Here is a 21,065-nt window from a genome sequence, read left to right on the forward strand (position 1 = left end):
TCTTCCATTTTCCCTTCCCAACCACAAGGTTTCCTGCAGGGAGGGTGTAAGGTAAGTAATGTCACAGGGAATTTACAAACCTGAACTTGGACCCCATGGTGTGGAGTCTGTGATCAGGGTGAAACAGCAAAGCTTACGACATTTTTTGCTTGTAGGTTGCGAGGTCGAAATCCTTGGAGTCAGACCAAGTTATTGCCGCGAGTACTTCAGTGTCCCAACAGACAAAAACTTTGCGGATGCCATCAGTGATGCTCTCGAGTCTTTGCGGTACGTCACTGAACTTCTGCGGCGTGGGGTTTCCTCTCTCAAGGATGAGTGTTTGGCTTTACTCTCAGCTTTGCTGTAGGGTGATTTTCAGGATTGCCTCCCAGGTAGGAAGAGGGAGGCTGAGACTGGTTTATAATACTGTCATAGAAACATGACAGAAATCGGCCTTTACATTAAGATCGGAGGGAAAGATGTGCTTCTCTTTTCATGTGGAGGTAACAACACAGAGGAGACATCCTGACTTACAGTTTTAATTTGCTGTTTCAAACAACTTCAAGATTAGTCTGTGAGTATCTGTTCACTGCAAGATCAGACTTTCAAACGCTTGGATTTTTGGCTGCTTCTACACTTTAGAACATCTCAGGCACAATGATTTCTGAGTGGGCATTCATTTCGTGCAGTCTATGAGAATAGACTCATTCTCTATTCTATGAGAATAGAATAGAATAGAATAGAATAGAATAGAATAGAATAGAATAGAATAGAATAGAATAGAATAGAATAGAATAGAATAGAATAGAATAGTTCAGTTGGAAGGGACCTACAACTGTCATCTAGTCCAACTGGTGGGAATGATGAGAATATATCTCTCAACCAGCTCTGAGGAAAAAAATATGCTCCACCCCGAGGTTTCCAGTTCCACCATCTCTCATTCAAATATTACCAGGGGACAATTCCATGTACCTTGTAAAATCAGGGAAGATTACACTGCCACGTGCAGAGTCAATGCCTTACCTTAGCTATAACTAAGCTTCCTCTTTTAAAACCTTGTTGGTTCCATAATGTATCCAATCCTAGGATGCACTTCTAATTTGCTACTTGCAAACTGCCATAGCCATTTGAATCTGAAGAGTTTCATATTCAAATGCTGAGTGTTGCTTGTCCTTGAAATGAAGGCTCCAAAACGATGAGAGCGCTGCTGGAGATGCTGCTCTCAGTTACACACTGGGTCCTGCTGCACAGATGCTACAAATCACAGTGTTTTTTACAGCACAGGGCTTAGAGAGAAGCTGTCTCCAAACATGTGAGACATTTGATCCTGAAATAATTTAGCTTATATTTTAAGAAAGTTATCTGCATGTGACATGAGGAGTTCAAATATGCCATAGGAGGCTTTCTGGAGCTTCTGCAATTCTTTTAATTCAGTGAATAAAGAAGAGAATGGCAAACTGAATACAGACATCAGCTCTGACTTCTGGTGGAAATCCAGAATTACCATGGAAGGCTTTTTGGTCGGGTATCATTTGGGGATGGGTCAGCATATGCTTGAAGCTCCCTGTCTGGTTTCTATGAAGCAAGATGCATAAGGTTGCTCAGGACAGGTTGCAGCTTTGTCATTGTGAACATGATTAAAAGCAAGGCACACACTCTTAAAAGCCCTAGCCCTTGAAACTGCTCTTTTGGGTACCTGGAGCCCACTGAAAAAGTTTCAATAGCTAATTCACCCCGAGTCACAAGGCTGCGTGCTGCTGTCTTCAGTGGAAAAGAAGAAAAGGGCAGGGACACAAGAGTGTTGGTGGGGCAGCTCACAAAAGGTGAAAGCTGGTGATTTCAATAAAAGAGCAAATCCCTGGCACCACGATGTCTGCTGTAAACACCAGCTACAGCCTTCTGAAGAGCCCAAGTCCTACAGATCATGCTGGAGCTGCGGGAGGTCCCATCTCTGTTGTCCATTTACACACCATCCCCTCTTGAATTTCTGCCTGTTTTCCTTTCCTTTAAACTAAGTGCCCTGCCTGCAGCAAGGTAAGAAAGAGGAAAAAGGAACAATTGTAGATAAAATTAATAATCAGTTGTGGGTGTAAATACTGCAGGAATTTACAGTAAGAAAAGAGGGTAGAGAATGAACAGAGAAAAAAACAAGTAAGTTTTCCTTATCCTTTCTCTGAGTTGTTTTTCCCATCATTCGTCCTCTTTTTTTAGTCCTTTAAAATTTAGCAAACAATTTTCAGTGCTGCTGGGCCAATTCGTAAGAAGCAAAACATCTGAAATGCCTTTATTGTAGGCATATTCATTTAGCAGGAGTTAGCATCGCTGGGTAGAAGAGTCTTGAGCTGCGTTTTATTGCCATCTGCATCTTTTGCAAGAGCTTCTGACTCTTGATGCTGTTCAAAGGCTGGCAAATCCAGCATGTTTCCTTTCCATGCTCCAACTAATTGAAAAAGCCTATTACTGAGGCTGGCGCTAGCTTTATGTGGGAAAACAGCCTGTGGCAAGGGCAGTCTGTCGCCTGGAGCAGTGCCTTGCTCAGTTGCCCTAATGGCAGCTATTAGTGGTTAATGAACTGCACTTTTGCTCCCACCTTTAGCAAACCTTACAGGGACTGCAGGGTAGAGAGAGAAAGCCCTTTGTTGTGGCATGGTAGCCTAGGGGTTAATTTAAGTTGGGCATGGGAATGTCCTGACCCATGTTAACTTCACCATGGTAGAAGGGAGTTTTATCAATGCCCTCTGCAAGGGCAGGTGTACCTAACTCATCAGGGAGCCACTGAGCTCCTCTTGCAACCAAAGGAAACCACTCTTCAGGATATTCTCCGCTCTCTTCAAACAGGTGCTTTGAGACCATTATTTAAACCAAAAATATTCAAAATTCAGTCAAGTACCCATTTTTGGCAAGTAAAACTAAAACTTCCCTTATGTCTTTTCTGCAACTACAATTTAAGGGCTGTTGTAATCTACTTACCTTCCTGGACAGGTGTCATGAAGTTTGCGTGGTACTTGCAAAATGTGTTGATAAAATATAAAACCCTTTTTGGTATTGCCATCAATGCCATCCAGCTTTCTTCAGCAAGCTTTCCTTAGCCATTTCTTTTGAAAGTTACTGGTGATGAGAGAAGACAGGACTAACACACAGTTAGACGGACTACTTCTCCCGTGCAAGCCATGATCAGAGGTGCCTAATTTTCTTAGGAAAACAGGCAAAAAAAATGGAAACAAAGTCAAACTCAATCTTAGAAGTTCTGGATGTGCTGTACCCAATCCTGCAAACTCCTAAGCATGCCACATAACCAGGCCCTGGCCCATTGAAATCATATGCAAAGCTGAACATTTATCCTTACAGGACAGAGCCCTCACTGAGAAATCTCACCATAGCCTAAATAAGACCACTTGTTTTATGCAATAAATCTCTTTCTTAGCTTTTCTCTTGATCAAAATGATCATTTAGTTACAGGTGAGAAGACACAAAGCAGTCTAAGTAGCTAATTAATACGGGCACTGCAGCAGAAGAAAACTGTTCCAATAGGTTCAATGAGTGTGTAAGTAACATAGAAATTACAGTGTTAAATTTTAGAAGTGAATTTATTCCTAATATAGATGGAAAGTAACGCTTAAAATGAAACTCGGGAGCGGAAGGGCTGCTTCATTTGAATGGTTTTAAAATGAAGAGTGAGAAAGAACACTGTTCTGCAGGGCCAGCAGTGGAGAAATTCCCACCACGGCAGAGACCTTCAGCTTCCTACAGGGCTGCTCCTCTGAGGCCTTCAGCAAGCTTATAAATGCATATGACAAACCCTGATTCATTCATTCAGTTCTTCACCTCTGATGTTTTCTCTCATTACACCAGACTACTCGGGTGTCTTTAATCAGAGAAGCTGGACCTGTCAGGACATCACACAAAGTCTTTTTGTAGGGATCCTGATCTGGATGAGGGCATGTATTACGGATGGCACACCCTGTCATATATTAAGTACTGGAGAAAAAGACTGGGTTTGAACTTCATGGGCATAGATTTGCAATTTTATCCACATAACTGCTCTCAGGGAGCTTTACAGTGAACTGTAAAGTGGTCATGAAAATGTAATTAAGCACTGATGTATGTGCAATCCCCACTAATTAGGCTGAGGGCATTCAACACAGAAACGTGTGATCAGCTAAACTTGTGCAACTCTGAGATTATCTTAGTTTCCCCTTGGTCATATACCTGAATAAAAACCCCATCTAAAATCTCACCCCAATTCATACAACTCGGGATTTTGCAAGGTTATGGAAGAGCCCATCCTGAGCTGACCTTGGTGATTTGGAAGACCTCACACAGGAGAAAGACAGAAGTGCCAAACTTTAATTACAGAATCACACAGAATCACAGAATCACAGAATGTTAGGGATTGGAAGGGACCTCGAAAGATCATCTAGTCCAATTCCCCTGCCGGAGCAGGATTGCCTAGACCATATCACACAGGAACGCGTCCAGGCGGGTTTTGAATGTCTCCAGAGAAGGAGACTCCACAACCTCTCTGGGCAGCCTGTTCCAGTGTTCGGTCACCCTCACCGTAAAGAAGTTTTTCCTCATATTTATGTGGAACCTCCTGTGTTCCAGCTTGCACCCATTGCCCCTTGTCCTGTCAAGGGATGTCACTGAGAAGAGCCTGGCTCCATCCTCATGACACTTGCCCTTTACATATCTATAAACATTAATGAGGTCACCCCTCAGTCTCCTCTTCTCCAAGCTAAAGAGACCCAGCTCCCTCAGCCTCTCCTCATAAGGGAGATGTTCCACTCCCTTAATCATCTTCGTGGCTCTGCGCTGGACTCTCTCTAGCAGTTCCCTGTCCTTCTTGAACTGAGGGGCCCAGAACTGAACACAATAGTCCAGATGCGGCCTCACCAGGGCAGAGTAGAGGGGGAGGAGAACCTCTCTTGGCCTGCTAACCACACCCCTTCTAATACACCCCAGGATGCCATTAGCCTTCTTGGCCACAAGGGCACACTGCTGGCTCATGGTCATCCTGTTGTCCACTAGGACCCCCAGGTCCCTTTCCCCTACGCTGCTCTCCAACAGGTCTGCCCCCAACTTGTACTGGTACATGGGGTTGTTCTTGCCCAGTTGCAGGACTCTACACTTGCCCTTGTTATATTTCATTAAATTTCTCCCCGCCCAACTCTCCAGCCTGTCTAGGTCCCTCTGAATGGCTGCGCAGCCTTCCGTTGTGTCAGCCACTCCTCCCAGTTTTGTGTCATGAGCGAACTTGCTGACAGTGCACTCTATTCCCTCATCCAAGTCATTAATGAATATATTGAATAGTACTGGTCCCAGTACCGACCCTTGAGGGACTCCGCTAGACACAGGCCTCCAACTGGACTCTGTCCCATTGACCACCACTCTCTGGCTTCTTTCCTTCAGCCAGTTCACAATCCACCTCACTACCCGATCATCCAGACCACACTTCCTCAGTTTAGCTGCGAGGATGCTGTGGGAGACCGTGTCAAACGCTTTACTGAAATCGAGATAGACCACATCCACAGCTTTACCATCATCTATCCACCGGGTTACGTCCTCATAAAAGGCTATCAAGTTGGTTAAGCATGACTTCCCCTTGGTGAAGCCATGCTGAGTGCCCCTAATGATCCCCCTATCCTTGATGTGCCTAGAGACAGCACCAAGGACAAGTTGTTCCATCACCTTTCCGGGGATGGAGGTGAGGCTGACCGGTCTATAGTTACCCGGGTCCTCCTTCTTGCCCTTTTTGAAGACTGCAGTGACATTCGCTTTCCTCCAGTCCTCAGGCACCTCTCCCGTTGCCCACGACTTAGCAAAGATGATGGAGAGTGGCCTAGCAATGACTTCCGCCAGCTCCCTCAGCACCCGCGGGTGCATCCCATCGGGCCCATGGATTTATGGATGTCCAGATTGCTTAATTGGTCCCTGACCCAGCCCTCATCTACCAAGACAGATTCCTCCTCTACCCTGACTTCTTCTGAGGCCTCAGGGGTCCGGGGCTCCTCAGGACAGCCTCCAGCAGTATAGACAGAGGCAAAGAAGGCATTCAGTAACTCTGCCTTCTTTTTATCCTCTGTCTCCAGGGCCCCCACCTCATTCATCAGTGGGCCTACATTGCCTCTAGTGTTGGCTTTACCTGCAATGTATTTGAAGAAGCCCTTTCTGTTGTCCTTGACCTCTCTTGCAAGGTTTAATTCCAAGGAGGCCTTAGCTTTCCTAGTTGCCTCCCTACATCCTCTGACAACAGACTTATATTCCTCCCAAGTGGCCAGCCCCTCCTTCCATGATCTGTACACCCTCTTCTTCCACTTGAGTTTGCCCAGCAGTTCCCTGTTTAACCATGCAGGTCTCCTGGTACCCTTCCTTGACTTCTTGCCTGTTGGGATGCTCTGATCTTGAGCTTGGAAGAAGCAGTCCTTGAATGCTAACCAACTATCTTGGGCCCCCTTACCTTCTAGTACCCTGTCCCATGGGATTTCCCCTAGCAATTGCTTGAAAAGGCCAAAGTTGGCCCTCCTGAAGTCCAGGGTTGTGATTCTGCTAGCTATTCTGTTCCTGCCACATAAGATCCTGAACTCTACCATCTCATGGTCACTACAACCAAGGCTGCCCTCAACCTTCACTGCTTCAACCAGACCCTCCTTGTTAGTAAGGATAAGATCCAGCAGCGCTCCTCTCCTAGTTGGCTCATCCACCATTTGCATCAGAAAGTTATCATCAATGCACTGGAGGAACCTCCTGGACTGAGGATGGCTGGCTGAGTAGGCCTCCCAGCAAATATCAGGGTAGTTGAAATCCCCCATGACAACCAGGCCCTGTAACTGTGAGACTGCTCTCAGCTGCCTGTAGAAGGCCTCATCACCCTCCTCATCCTGATCCGGTGGCCTGTAATAGACACCCACAACAGTATCACCCCTGCCAGCCTGCCCCTTAATTCGCACCCACAAACTCTCAACTCGCTCCTGATCCGCCCCTGGACAGAACTCAATACATTCTAGCTGCTCACTCACATAAAGAGCAACTCCACCACCTCTCCTTAGTGGCCTGTCTTTCCTGAACAAGACATAGCCATCCATGACCACATTCCAGTCATGCGAGGCGTTCCCATAATCCTTTTAATAAGGGCATTCAGCACAGAAATTAGTATTTCTTCTGGGTCTTTCTTTGTCATTAAAGGAAAAGACACCTTCCTAATTCGAAGAGGTAGTATCCTAATTCGAAGAGGTAGTAGAGGGCTTCCAGGTCAGCCTGTGCTTGCACATGACAGTCTCTACCTCGCACCTCTGATGGGAGTCTCAAGCAAACTCAGGAGACTCTGGGCATGGATAATGAGCCCAGCTGTGTGACAGCAGGTAGGAAAGCACAGGCTGGAAGTAGAAAATGGGGGTTTGTGGCTCTACATGCTGGTGCAGACAATAACGCCGGCAGCCAGGAGGTTTCCATGTCCGTCAGTCTCTCGCTCCTTGCCCTCCCTCCCATCTCCAGCAATGGCAGTGCCGAGATGGCCGCGGTGTACTACGAGCGCATCGACGTGGAAGGCCACCACTACGGCCCTTCATCCCAGCAGCGGAAGAGCGCTTTGAAGGAGGTGGACAAAGCCTTGAGCAACATGATCACACTCATCAAGGTGAGTGGCATCCGAAAACCCAGCTCCTGGGTGTGTTTGGAAAAGGCTTTTAAAACTGCTGCCTGTGGCACTGCCAAGAGCCTATTTAATGCCTGTTAATTGGATGTGTTGGCTATAAACCTTTATTTCCTGAGAAACAGAGGCTACCCAGATCACATGGAAGCCAAGACATCATTCCCCTCGTTTTTATTTTCGTCGATGGCATTATAATCCTCCTAGTGGATCATTGTACCGATAGCCCTGGGAAGCCATAAACCGATATACGTGTTGCTGTCTTTATAACTTGTGTTGCTGGCTGGGATTTACAGTAGGCAAACGAATCAAAACTGCTCGCTCCCTAGGTTTGTGGAATCAGACAATCAACTTTTATAGTGGTTTTTATGGCACCACTCAGAACTCACTCTGTACTTTAAACTTTGTTTTGAAAAACGTTATATCTACATGATTTTGCAGTGAGAAAAGTAGGATACCAAGCTTCTGGGTAATTCTATGAATATTTCTAACAATGATAAATACACATTAGAGTTTTTCATGTGGTTCAGTGAGGAGAGGAAAATGTATTTCCAATTTCACTAAATTATAAAAGCTCTAATGCTAAGTGATTGTGTTTGGGAGAAGAAGAGGAGAACACCCCTGCCATAGGCAATACCATGTCAAAGTTGCTCTTCCCTAGCCATTTTGGTCTATAGATGAAGAACAGTGGGATAAAATCCTGTCTAAGACCAACTGGAACAACTGGTTTGTGGGACTGGGATGTAGTGTCTGGTTATTTAGCGGGGGATGGATTTATTTTGGCAAATCTCTCTTTGGCGCTAACCTCTTAGACTCTTCCAGGGCAGCAAGTAGATGTCCGCTATTACGAGCAGTGACAAAGCACACCGCAGGGCATTTGTGGCCATGCTCCTTCTGGCCAACTTCCACTAAATCAGTGGAATTCTAATGGGTTTAAAATTTGCCTGTGGGCACAGACAGTGCAAAAAGCTTATCCAGCCCTAACAGCTGTCACGCACTCGCTTCACAGAGCAAGGGCCTTCAGGATGACATCAACGTCCTCCTCTTCTCTGATCACGGGATGACAGACATCTCTTGGGCGGACAAAGTGATTGAGCTGAAAAACTATATCAATATGAGTGATACCATACAAATGAAGGACCGAGGTCCTGTTGTGAGCCTCTGGCCAGCTCCGGAGAAGCAGGCAGAGGTAAGTACTGCTTATTCGTATTTATTTGGTTTTGTGTTTCCTTGTGTTTTATGACAGCTGTGTCTTTTGTTTGCTCATAACATCCAAATTCTGCTCTCAGAGATGTTTGTAAAAATCAGCCAGAGGCTCTTACCAGGAGTCAGACTTGGATCCTGTGACAGTCTTGTGATACTGTTTCTGAAGGAAAGTCACACCAGGCAAATTAAAAATCATGACCGTTCACTCTTACTTAGCACAGATATGTGCCTTCAAACACCACCACTATGTGCTTCTGATAAATAGCTAAAAGATTTTAGCTCAAAATCCATTTTTAGTATTTTATAAACATATTAGTCAATTTATTGACACTAGCTGGGATTTTCAAATGTTCTGGGGGAGGTCAGGCATTCATATTCCAGTAAACTCCCGTAGAGTTTGAGGAATTAACTCCATTAGACCAGGAGCACAAAAAAAAAATTTCTTACGATATTCTCGTTTGAAAAACTTTGATGAATAAGCATGTTGTATTGAATCAACCATAAAAGCCCAAGGCTAGAACTGCAGGATTTTGAGTGACAAATTAAAACAATGCAGAAAAAAAAAAACTGGAAACCACTCGAAAAGAATGAAAATGCAGCATCTGTAACTAACAGGCTAATACATTATAGTTTAACCAGAAACCAATGCTTGAGAAGTCGTTATTACTGTCCTCAGAATACAGACGAGTGGATGTACAAAAATGGTAGTCCATGCTCCAGGTGAATGATTTTCTTTTCTATATTATATTTTAGCCAGTTCCAGTATATTGTAGCTTGTGCAATTTTTTTGAAGAGAATATTTGCTAATTTTTGCACCCAAACAGGCTCTCCAGGAATTGTCTAGCTGTGATATTATGAACATTTCAAATTAGTGCCAGAACTGAAAGCTGTCTTAGAGGCATGCACAAGCCTATCACAGAGTTTATATATGCTCTCCTTGGCCTTGACTCAGAGATCCCTATTTTTGTAGGCCAGACCTTCAAACAAGGGCAAACTCTATGTGAAGTTGCGACTTCACATAGACATGGGCTTTCATCTGACAAAGCTCTTAAGCACATCCTTCTCCCTCATTAAGCAGCCTAATATCCCTAAGGAGAATAAAATACAATGCCTCACACCATGGGGTTTTTTTCTTCCTTCATTTCTTTTTAGGACTTCTTACTGGAGTGCTGCTTTTTTAAGCGAAATAAAGTTATTTTTCTGTTTCCCAGTAGCCAGATTCCTCTGTTCTTAATTCACTTTAAACAGACATGTTTAGGAATTAGATTGTATCATAACATAGTGGTATCATATGTAAGAGTTGTTGCATTTTGAAGAACCAGAAGTACTCGTGAAACACCAGGACCACTCTCTAGTCCAGGTCATGGTGGGAGGGTCAGGCTGAGTCCTGCCGTCACATTCTGGTGCCCTCCTTATGGCAACTGCACATCAATGCAATTCTCTTGCAGACATATACACACACCACACATGCAAGAGAGACTTTGCTAAAAGGCTAGCGAAGGACCTTTCATTCTTGTTGCATTCTTTGCTGTTTATTCCTGAAAATTATTTATATTTAAGCAAAAGAGTGATATAAGCTCTGGAGACTCCAATAACTGCCTTCTCTATGGCATATGAACATCTTCTTTAGGCATTTAAAATATTTTTCTAAATAATTTGGGTTTTAACCGCATTTGTGTGATTATATTCCAGATGGTATGATTAATATTAATAGACCACTTGTATGGCATTGTGCAGCTTCAGAGCTGAAGGCATTGGCTGATTAATCTCACAGCATCCTTATGAAGCAGATAACCAAGCACTATCAATCCCTTTGATGATAGGGATTGACTGGTTAAGTGTAAGAAACATAGGTGAGGTGACACTAATTGTTCATTCAAAAGCACAATGAGGGAACTAGTGGCAGAGGCCAAAGGCTACATCCCTTTTCCGCATCTGTACCCAGTCCACATGGTGCCTTTGAGCATCCTTCATCACTTAGAGCTTACTGTCTCCTGTGATGATTCGGTTTCTGCTGGTCTATCTCTGCAGGTTGATATACTCACATGCACGCATTTGTGAATGTGTGTATTATAAATATATAGAATATATTAAGTCATGCATTCCTCTGTGTTTATGATCAAGTTTTCAGAATCTCCTAAACCACATAAGCAGGTTTTGCACAGTCATCGTGTTTGGACCGTCAGAGTCCCAGTTTGAAAGTGCTGATGATTAGCCATTAAAGGGGATTAGCCATTTTACAAATGCAGGTGTTTCCCTGTACACATAGGTGTGCGTATGCTCTTTGCAGCCATATGGTGTCCTAACATTGGTTTTCTTTGCAGATATATCAGAAATTGAAAGCTGTGGAACACATGCATGTTTACAACAGACAGGATATTCCAGACAGGTTTTTCTACAAAAAAGGAAAGTTTGTGTCTCCTCTAACTCTCGTGGCCGAGGAAGGATGGTTCATAGTAGAGGTAAAGTATAGCAGCAGAATACTTAGACGTAAATGTGAAAAGTTGCAATATATGAAAACAATAAGAAAAATGTTCAGTTCTACGCTGAGGATTGAGTTAAAGTATTACATCATTTACTTGGGCTGACTACAATGCTAACGTCAAATATTGCTGTGTGCTTAAAAGACCCTAAAGGCATAGCAGCTATGCTGAAGGTAGACGAAGTTAAATAGTCAAGACGGTTCTTTTTTCTGCATTGTCATATAGCAGGAGGAGTTTTTGTATTTCCCATTCCAGTTCTGTTTCTTTACCTCTCTTCCCCCTGCCCATCTACCTTCATCCCAGTCACAAGAAGCGTGTTTCCATTTCAAGACCTTACTATCCCTCCATTCAGCAGTACTTTGTGGCAACTTTTCCTTCTGCCTGGCTTCCCACCCACCAGACTGTCCTAAAAATGCCCTGTTTTTCCCAAGCTCTCCAGTTGCAAAAGGGCCAGACTGGGGTTTTACTCCTCAGAGATATCCAGTGCACACACTGCAAATCTGAGAGCTCGTTAAACAGAGAATTGATTAGACTTGCACATGAAAAGGCTTTTCATACCAATTAATTTTGTTACTATAAAATTATTATTATTGTGGGGTTTGTTTTTGGTTTTTTTTTTTCACTTGTATTGCTGCTGAATATTGCCACATTACAGATATTAACTGCACCCCACCACAGCTCAGAGGGTGATGCGACTTACATACCTCCTAAGTGGGTAAATTGATGAGCAGTACTAAGTGGTTTGCCCAAGGCCATACATTACATCAGTAATGTGGCGACAGAGTCAAGGAGTCCTGTTTTTTTTATAGTGTCCCAGCACCATCATTAGGTCACATTGCCTCGCAGATTATTCTGACTCAGCTGAGCATCTTCTTTCATGACCTTCAGAGATGCTCACGACCATCAACACCGCCACTTTTCTCACTAGCCAACCTGGCTTTTGGATAATCATTTCTACAGCTGAATAAAAATGCATTTCTAAAAAAAATCCAGTTGCTTTTGAGTACGGATGGGTGAGCACCAAATTTCTGGTTAAAAAAAAAATATAAAAAAGCCAGAGTTAAGATTCAGACTCATAAAGTAGGAATCTGAAACATTTTTGCTGAAATGACTTTTAAAAATTACAACTACATGCTTTCGTACAGAAGTTCAACACAGAACATTTTTACATATTCTGTGAAAAAAAAAAGCACTTTTAAAAGATCATTGAAACTCTGACAAACCTTAATAACAGTGCAGCAAACACTGCTGCTATGGTAATTATTTCTGTCTCTCTGCCCATTCCTTCCCATTGTTTCTGATTTTCAAGAATGTCCTCTCATTAATGCTGTCAGATTTTCCTTCTCTTTGGTACATTTTCATTATCTGTGAATGCGATGTGAAAATGAAAGTTTCCTGTCATATTTTTAAAGCAATAATTGAGACTTCTATTATACTTCCTGCCCAAACCACTGAAGAGAGGATGTTCAGCTCTTTGCTATCATGCTCACAGGGTGTTCTAACTCTCTGTCAGCTAGTGGATAGCTATAAGCTGTTTGAAAAAGGGGGATTTTGGGAATTTTTTTTGAGAGACAAAGCGGATGTATCTGGAAAGTTGGGGGTTTTTTTTCAGCAAGGAGCATAGGAACAAAAGCCCATCCACTTTTCGGTTAAAGCAGGATGAGGAGGGATTTCACACACCTCTGGCTGTATGGAAGCTGGTCTGCTAATATTATCTTGTTCCCTCCACATGAGTGAGTGGTCCCCATCCTTTGAGCAGAATTTCCCCCAGCTGCTCCCTTGCGTGCAACAATGGCGTTGGTCCTCAGGGCTGCGTGCTCACCCTGTACCTGTCCCAGTGTACTTTCCCAAGTTTTAGGGAACAGTTGCTGTGCTGCTTCTAACCATGCACCTGCAGGGAAAAGTCCATCATCAGCAATCCCAGACGTGCCTGCTTCGGTCATCTTTGAGTAGCAGTGCTAGCCCAAGCTTAGGCTGGGCATGAAAAATTAATGTCTCGGTTGTGAAAGAAAGCAAATAGGTTTTCTGACCCAACTAGCAGCAAAAAGAATGGAAATGGCTGTGCCTTTGCCTGCACATCTAGCTGCAAATAGGTATCTCCTAGTGTCTGGGGGGTGATGGAAAGGCACACTACCCCCTGCATTTGACATTGCTGGGGAAGCAGCTGAGTTCATCACATCTGACAGGACCGTGGAGAGGTTTAGCTTCCACAATGTCATGATAGTGCCAAAGAAACATTGCAAATTAGGTGTGACTTGGCTTGTCTGTCTGGAGCTGATGCTAACAAGTGCTGTACAGGTTGTCTAATGGTGAGCAGCCCACTGACAATTGGTTCCCGGGAACCGCAGTAAGCAGAGCCATGGTGTAAGGAGGTGCTATGACAGGAGGAGGGGAAGGAGTCTGTTTTCTCCTTGCTTCACTCTGAGTGCTGTCAGTGAAATAGATGGGGACAAGGAAACAGATTCAATTTTTCAGCTAAAATTGTTTAATTATCTGGTACATCTGCTAACTTTTACATACAAAGAGACATAGGGTATACTCCGGAGCTTCCCCTGGAAAGCAGTCGGAAGAGCTACACCTCATGGCCAAAATCATTGTCATCCTCAGTGCTCCTGCACACAGTCAGTTTTCTTCTTGGGCAGAGAGGGAAAACAAAACCAGACAAAAGAAATGTTTGTAAAAGGAAAGGGATCCTCAATGATTCTGCTTCACCATCTGCAGAGGTTGCAGCACCACTCACCTGGGGTAGGAATGTGGGAGACTTTTTTGGGGCATCTTCTGTGCTCCTGTGATGGAGTGTGAAGCTCAGACCTTGCCGCTTTAGGGAACTGTAGCTCCTTCCCTGTAGCCATCAGAGAAATTAATGGCAGGGGTCTAACAAACTGTCAGCTGATGTTCTTTGTCTAAGTGAAATTCCTGCCATAGTTCTGGGGATATCTGGAGTGTCACATCTGCTGCCATCCCTAGGGAGCATGGGACAAGAGAAACTCATGGGAAGGGTTGGTCCAGCATTTTGAGCAGTCCCTAAGGACTGCTGCTCCTGAGTGGGCCAGGATAAGGCACTATTGTAGGTAGTCTGTCAAGAGCTGTTAATACGAAGCAGGAGAAAGTGAGGAAGGAAGGAATTTAGAAGTATGAATTAAGTGCAATATGGGCAAGGAAGAACAAAAATTATGATGACAAATTATTAAAGCACCGACACTGAGCAGGGGGAGAAAACTGAGAGTGGTCTATGCCAGGGAGAAGGGGACTGACCCTCTTAGGTCTGAGCCTGCGTGCCCTGGAAGGAATCTCATTGCTTAATACTAAAACAAGCAGGGAGAAGAAATAATAATAATTAGAAAGTACATAGTAGGGGTGATACTTGCATTGTTTAGGCTGACTAGTCAAATGGAGCAAAGAATGGCTTATTTTTCTATGGTGCCAATGGCACGTCGGGCAGAACAACACCCCATCATATCCATGGGAGTGCGTGGTGCCTGGTGGGAGAGGGGAGCTGCCAGCGTGCAGCAGGAGAGGGACACCGCCTTGCTTACATGTGTCACATACGGCTGCGATACTTTGTGCTCACAGCAGAAATTTAGATGGGTGAGAGGCAGAAAGTTGTCCTCCCTGCTCTGCCAGGGCTGGCTACTCACCAAGACAGCAAAGCCGGGAGTCACCCCTCGTGGTGATGAGCCCCTGTGCAGCTGACAGCACAGTGTGGGGGCCCGCACGGTGTGGGGGCCCGATCGGGTGGTACGGCACATGGACACAGAGTGTGGCACACCACGGTGCCCCGCGGCACACCATGCACAGCCCGGCAGCCGGGCACTAACTGCGCTCTGCTGTTGTCGCCCAGAGCAGGGACAAGCTGCCCTTCTGGGAGAACGGGACAGGGAAGAAGGAGGCCTGGCAGAATGGCTGGCACGGCTACGACAACGAGCTCATGGACATGAGAGCCTTCTTCATCGCGTATGGGCCAGGTACAATGCCCCCGCCCCTGGTGTCCTGCTCCCCTCGCAGCCCCATGGCCCCTGCCCCAGTGTCCCTGCAGCCCTGGCATGGCAGGACCCTGATGTGGCACTCTGCGATGCCCCAAAATTACAAATAGATGGCAGGATTTCCTCACTACGGCTGGATGCTGGGAAGGTTTCTAGCTCTATATCTGTTTTATAGCTAGAGAAACAGGGCAGAGGGAGGTGAAGGGATTTGGTCAGCCCCTCTCTGATGTCCCAGCACAGTAACTCTGCCTATCCCTTTGCCCTATTTTCCAAGATTGGCCTAAATTTTTAGTTCTATTTGAAACACAAATTCTCCTTTTGTTGGTGGGTTGGGACTCACTAGCGCAGAGCACGTTCTGTGGGCAGGTTTCAGCACACCTCGCCCACCTGTCTGACGGGCAGAGGCGAAACCCCTGATTTCCACTTCAGCAATGGAAAACACTGTGGAGCACCAGGCTGCGACTGCAGACAGGAGCGAAAGCAAAGCAGAATGTGCTATTCAATTATTTCAGGCTATTAAATCTACCAAGCACACACAGTAAAGTAGCTCCTGTACTTAATAATTTAATGAGTTTTTCTTTTTTAGTTTTTAGAATAAAATTGGACTAGAAGTAAAAAATAATGAATTAAAACATATAAAATCTTTTTGCTGAGCTACGTCGCCCTGCAGCGCCCCGTGTTTGAGAGGCTGACCCCAAGCGGTACGACGCCAACTCCTCTCTTTGCCCGTTTTCCCTGCAGATTTCCGCTCCAACTTCCGAGCGCCGCCCATCAGGTCCGTGGATGTTTACAACATCATGTGCAGCCTGGCAGGAATACAGCCGCTGCCCAACAATGGCTCCTGGTCCAGGGTGGAGTGCATGCTCCGAAACACGGCCCCCCTGGCACCGTTCCCTCCGCGCGGCAGCTGCGCCCTGGCGCTCGCTCTGCTCTCCCTGTTCGCCCAGCAGATCTCCCTACTGTGATCCCCAAACAATGTTGGTCAGTGTCACCAGCAAGCCCATCCTTCTCTTTTCTTTTTTTTTTTTTTTTTTAAGTTCGTCATTTGAGTAATAACTTTGTTAATAGAGTGTTGCCCCCCACTCCTCTGTCGTGCTCCACCAGGCATGAATCTGACCCATCCTGCTTTTACAGCGGTTATAACATGAAGCCAGGTTTTTGTGCTGCTCTAAACACAGCCAGGAAAGCTGGTGTTGCTACTCTGGATTTACAGCACTGGTAACAAGAGCAGAATCCCGTCCGGTTATCCGCAGAATTTTCTGGTGGGTGCACATGGAGATCTCTGAGCATCAAATGCATCTTACCCCAGCATTTTTAACTGAGAGGCTAACCCTGGCTCCTGGTGCTGAGAAGCTCAGGGGTGGAGATGGGCCTCTGTGCATTTGTGTTCTTTCTGGTCTACTCCTTCATCTCCAGCAGAGCCCCACCTTCTCCTTGCAGCACCAGCCAAGCCTGGTCTATAGCAAGACGTGCTTCAAAGAGCCAAGCTCTTTGCTGAGCGATCCTAATGCTGAGAGAGGTGGTTCAGCAGGAGAGCACCAAGAGCATCTGGCTTCTCTCAGCCTTTCCTTCTTCATTTTCTCCAAAGTGAATCCTGGCCCTGCACACCTCCAGGGCCGGGCTTTCCTCACAGACCCCAGTGGAGGGGAGGGCTGGGAAAGGGAAGGGCAATAGATATCCTCCACTTCAAAAACAGGAGGAAAGTGAAAAGGTATCTATCTGGACACACAGGGATCAGGAGAAAGTAGGATGAGGAAGCCTGGCATTTAAAAGCCTCTCTGCTTTTCCTGGTGAAGATAATATCATCAGCTCATATTATGGGTTTTTGTACCCAATTGCGTTTCGGAAGGTTTTTCAATACTTACTGCTTTTCTACCAGCTCTTGCTCTCTACACCTCTGCCCGGTGAGCAGCACATTCCCCTTTATTCTGCAGCAGGGAGAGAGGTCTACACTGACGGATCTCCCACCCTCTCAGTTAATCCTAGCTAATATTTCCACCATGGGCAATCAAGCCCAAACAAAGTTGTAACGGTAAAGTTAAATAGCAGGAGAGGATGGAGCTGTTGTCGGAGGTAATGCCTCTGAAGGTTAAGTCAAATGGATGATGTAATCCTGAAAACATCAACATGGCAGATATATTAAATCTTTGAAAAACCCAATTTTGCCCTACTCATTCACTCCAGCACAGCCATGGATCCACTTTCAGGCGATGTTCAACATAGGGCTGGTGGCAAAGCCAACACCACGCTCTGTTAGCTCAGAAGATTTATTCCACTTCATTGTTAAATTGTCTAGTTGTCACAGTCCTTGGTGTTACACACTGGGATGTATGTATGTATGTGTGCCATGGTGGGTCATTAGAGAGGTGTTATTTTTACATCATTAAATGTCTACTGTGAAATAAACTCATCTAGAACAGGGCTGTAAGGGTCTGATCTTGCAAAGTGTCCTTTCCTCTTCGGGCAGCTGTGGCCTTTGGCAATGCTTTTGGGAGTGCTCAACACTTTTTCTGATATACCTCTGAACCAGGAGCTTTCCATCACAAACTGACTTTGGAAGGATTTAGGTCCCTCCCCATGCAAAATAAACCTCGAGGACTTATTATTCCTATGGATCCAGAGTCAAGCACCATCCAGGTATGTGTGGTACAGTGAGTTTAAGGGTGAATGATTACACCGTGGGAAAAAAAAAAAACCAAACAGCAAATTAAACTTGACAAAAGGTTTCTGTAATAGCTGTAAAGATTTATGTAATGTGTTTTTAAAGCTCAAGTGAACCATCAAATCAATTGGGGAAAAGAAGGGAGAAAATCAGTCTTTGTTATTAGACTGTTCAGTATAAAAGGCAATTTAGTGCTTTCGAAGCATTTGCAGTAGCTGTAAAACAAGCACCTATTGTTCAGAGTTCCCTGTTGCTCTTTAATGGACCAGGCTCAAGGAATTCACTGGAGCACACTTTTAAAGCAAAAAAATTATCAGTGCATGAGATAAACAAATGACTAAATTGCCAAATTTTGTTTGAAAATCAACTGGATAGATACAGACAGTGCCTGGTAACCCCTTCACAGCCTGCCATTTTAACTCTGACAGTGAACAGAACCCAAGGTCCTTTTACATAATAAAAGATCCTAAAAGTATAAGGGTATATTCAGATTCTTGATTATACAAATGGAAATTGGAAATAACAAATCGTGTCCATTGAGTTGTTCCAGGGTGGGCCATGACACACGAAACCAACGTTGATCCCTGGGAGTACTTTGTGTAACTCATTTTTGTCAGTGTCCACATGCAAATACTGCAGAACAAATCTTTTAATTGCAATATGATCTGTTTGACCTTAATGCCAGCATTGTGTTTACAGCAATACACCTCAAAAGATACTTGAACTGTAAAAGGGAAATTTGATGGTAAATTTGACAAGAAGCTCATTAGCTCCAGGAGAACTAGGGCTCATTCTTTTTTGAGAAGTGCAGCTTTCTTCCTTGGAAATGTTGTATCATCTCTGAATCAGTTCACATTCTCATTCAAAAATCAAGTGTCTTGACTCTAGCCTGTTTTTCTGTATACTATGCAATGGAAGTGGGTGTATTTTAAAACCTATTTCTGAATGGTGTTTTTGTACAATGACTGATTGTGAATGAGTGAATAATTCTAAGAATGCTGTTAGAAAAAAATATGCATCTTTTTGTAAATACTGTAAGATTTTTGAAAAAAAACCTCTGTAACACCTTGCCTTTCTTGTTTGATTGCTGCATCAAAGTGTGATAAACAGTGTTTGAAGCTTGCGCTGATTAATCATCAGAAAGATGAATGATAACATTGTTTAGAAATGGCAAAGTTGTCAGCATGTAAATTAGGGACATTAAATACATCACAGAAGATACTGTAGCTTGTATACACAGTTCTTTTTTCCAGATGTATTTCAATATTTAACCTTTTGAGCATCCAACCAGGGACATGTAACTCACAACAGCAAATGGACATGACAAACCATTTTGCTCTTCTAAGAAGAGAGAAAAGCCTTGGGTGCTCTCTACAGACCCAATTCTCCAAGCCCACCTTGTTACCATCACATCAGCTGCTTGCAGAGAAGTCGGGTGCATCATCACTGGTACCAGAGTTCAGTGCGGTACACCCCACTTCCCAGCACGGGGTGGTGCAAACGGCAACGAGACCTCAAAAACCAACACCAAGGGCCTCAAGGCCAAGGGACCCTACTCCTGCTCTAAGCTCCACAAACCAACGATGGTGTTCATGGAACAGACTGATTTAATAGAAATAAGTCTCCAAACCTACTCAGTGGAATTTATCTCGTTTTCCTTACATTAACTGACCACAAGGGCTGGGAGGGACAATGGAGGAGAACACAAGTCTGGGAAAGTAGCGCAAGTATAGCAATGAGTCCTTTAATTCACAGCAGGACTCTCTTTGAGCTGGCAGCACCACCAAGGTCTGCCCAGAGGTGCTCCCCTGTGTCCCATGAACGTGGGCACCGCGAACAGAAGGGTGCTGAGGGACTGCCTGCACAGGGACAGTGTGGGAGTCAGTCTCGGTCAGCTCCCTGTAGCAGTGCCAAAAATGCCAATTTCCCACCTAAATAAGATGGACCATTTTCATCAAGGAGCTTGGCAGCTGTGTAAATGGCACAACTAGCCAGGGCTCGATGGATGAGCCCTCCATCATACCTCAGGACGCAGCCCGAGTTGCCCATGCAGACTGCAGCCCCATGGAGACACTTTTCCATCAGTCCGGACACTGTCCAGAGCCCTCCACAAGTACAAGGACTTCACAACTAAGGGGTGAATTAAGAGATTTCGTGGCACTGGCCACCTTCCTTGTCTTCTAACTGCTCACTAGAAGCCAAAACATCTGTCAGACGTTAAAATCCACACCTCAGAGGGAGATGCAGACCGAATGAGCCCTGGGCAGTGGGAAGGGAAAGCTCGGTGTAACATTTCCCCCTTCTCCTTTTCCCTGTAGGGCTGTAGCACAGAGGGCAGGCAGCTGCAAACCCAACAGGAATTTTTTAAGAAAACGTGGCCTAATGAAGGGAAAAGTTTGAAACCTCTGTTTTAGCATAATGAGTCTTTAATAGCTGTTTTGAAAGACAACTTTCACCTACATAGAAAAATGTTTTTTGTGTAGGTACTGAAACACTCTTGTGTTAAGGGAAGGTTATTGTGGAGTGCTCAAAAATAAGAGCGTTTCAGAATTACAGTTGGCTGGACACCGTAATTCTCAATCTTCATACAGATGTTTATAGCTGTATAGATTATTCTGATAAAATTTGAATTATATAAAAGTTGCTGTGGACTTGCAAACTGGTTATTTACATTATCCCAAATGTGGCAACTCCATATCAATGACATGGTCCTACCAGCCCAATTTCATTTTGAGAATCACAGTGAGCTGCCAGCAGAGCTGCCCTGCTCTCTCCCTAACCCTGCCTGGCACCTGTTTGATGGCATCCCTGGTGCAAGGCGAATGCCTGGACGCCACCACACCACCACAGTGCAAGGCTGCCTTTCTCCATGGCCTCTACTGGTTTCCTGGCCGGCTGGGAAGTGTCACTCACTGGGGGTGCAGACAAGCTCCCGCTTCGGGCTGGAAGCCACCGATCTGAGGGAACTGAGGTTGTCTAGTCTAGAGAAAAGGAGGCACAGGGGAGACATTTTTGCTGTCTACAACCACCTGCAAGGAGATTGTAGCGAGGAAGGTGTTAATCTCTTCTCCCAAGTAACAAGCGATAGGACGAGAGGAAACAGCCTC

At 44.8% G+C, this 21,065-nt stretch overlaps 1 protein-coding gene across 1 annotated transcript in view; it reads left to right on the forward strand.

The window, feature by feature from the left end:
* The window catches only part of ENPP6 (ectonucleotide pyrophosphatase/phosphodiesterase 6), a 35,122-nt gene extending 17,405 nt beyond the window's left edge, over positions 1-17,717 (forward strand). The window contains exons 3-8 of the mRNA XM_068403139.1: positions 156-267; positions 7,471-7,612; positions 8,634-8,813; positions 11,155-11,292; positions 15,155-15,278; positions 16,038-17,717. Of these exons, the coding sequence (XP_068259240.1) occupies positions 156-267; positions 7,471-7,612; positions 8,634-8,813; positions 11,155-11,292; positions 15,155-15,278; positions 16,038-16,261 (920 nt within the window). The 3' untranslated portion in view covers positions 16,262-17,717. The remainder of the gene's footprint in view (positions 1-155; positions 268-7,470; positions 7,613-8,633; positions 8,814-11,154; positions 11,293-15,154; positions 15,279-16,037) is intronic.
* The last annotated feature ends 3,348 nt before the right edge of the window (positions 17,718-21,065 follow it).

This window comes from Nyctibius grandis, chromosome 6 (genome assembly GCF_013368605.1).
Source record: "Nyctibius grandis isolate bNycGra1 chromosome 6, bNycGra1.pri, whole genome shotgun sequence".
Classification (NCBI taxonomy): domain Eukaryota; kingdom Metazoa; phylum Chordata; class Aves; order Nyctibiiformes; family Nyctibiidae; genus Nyctibius; species Nyctibius grandis.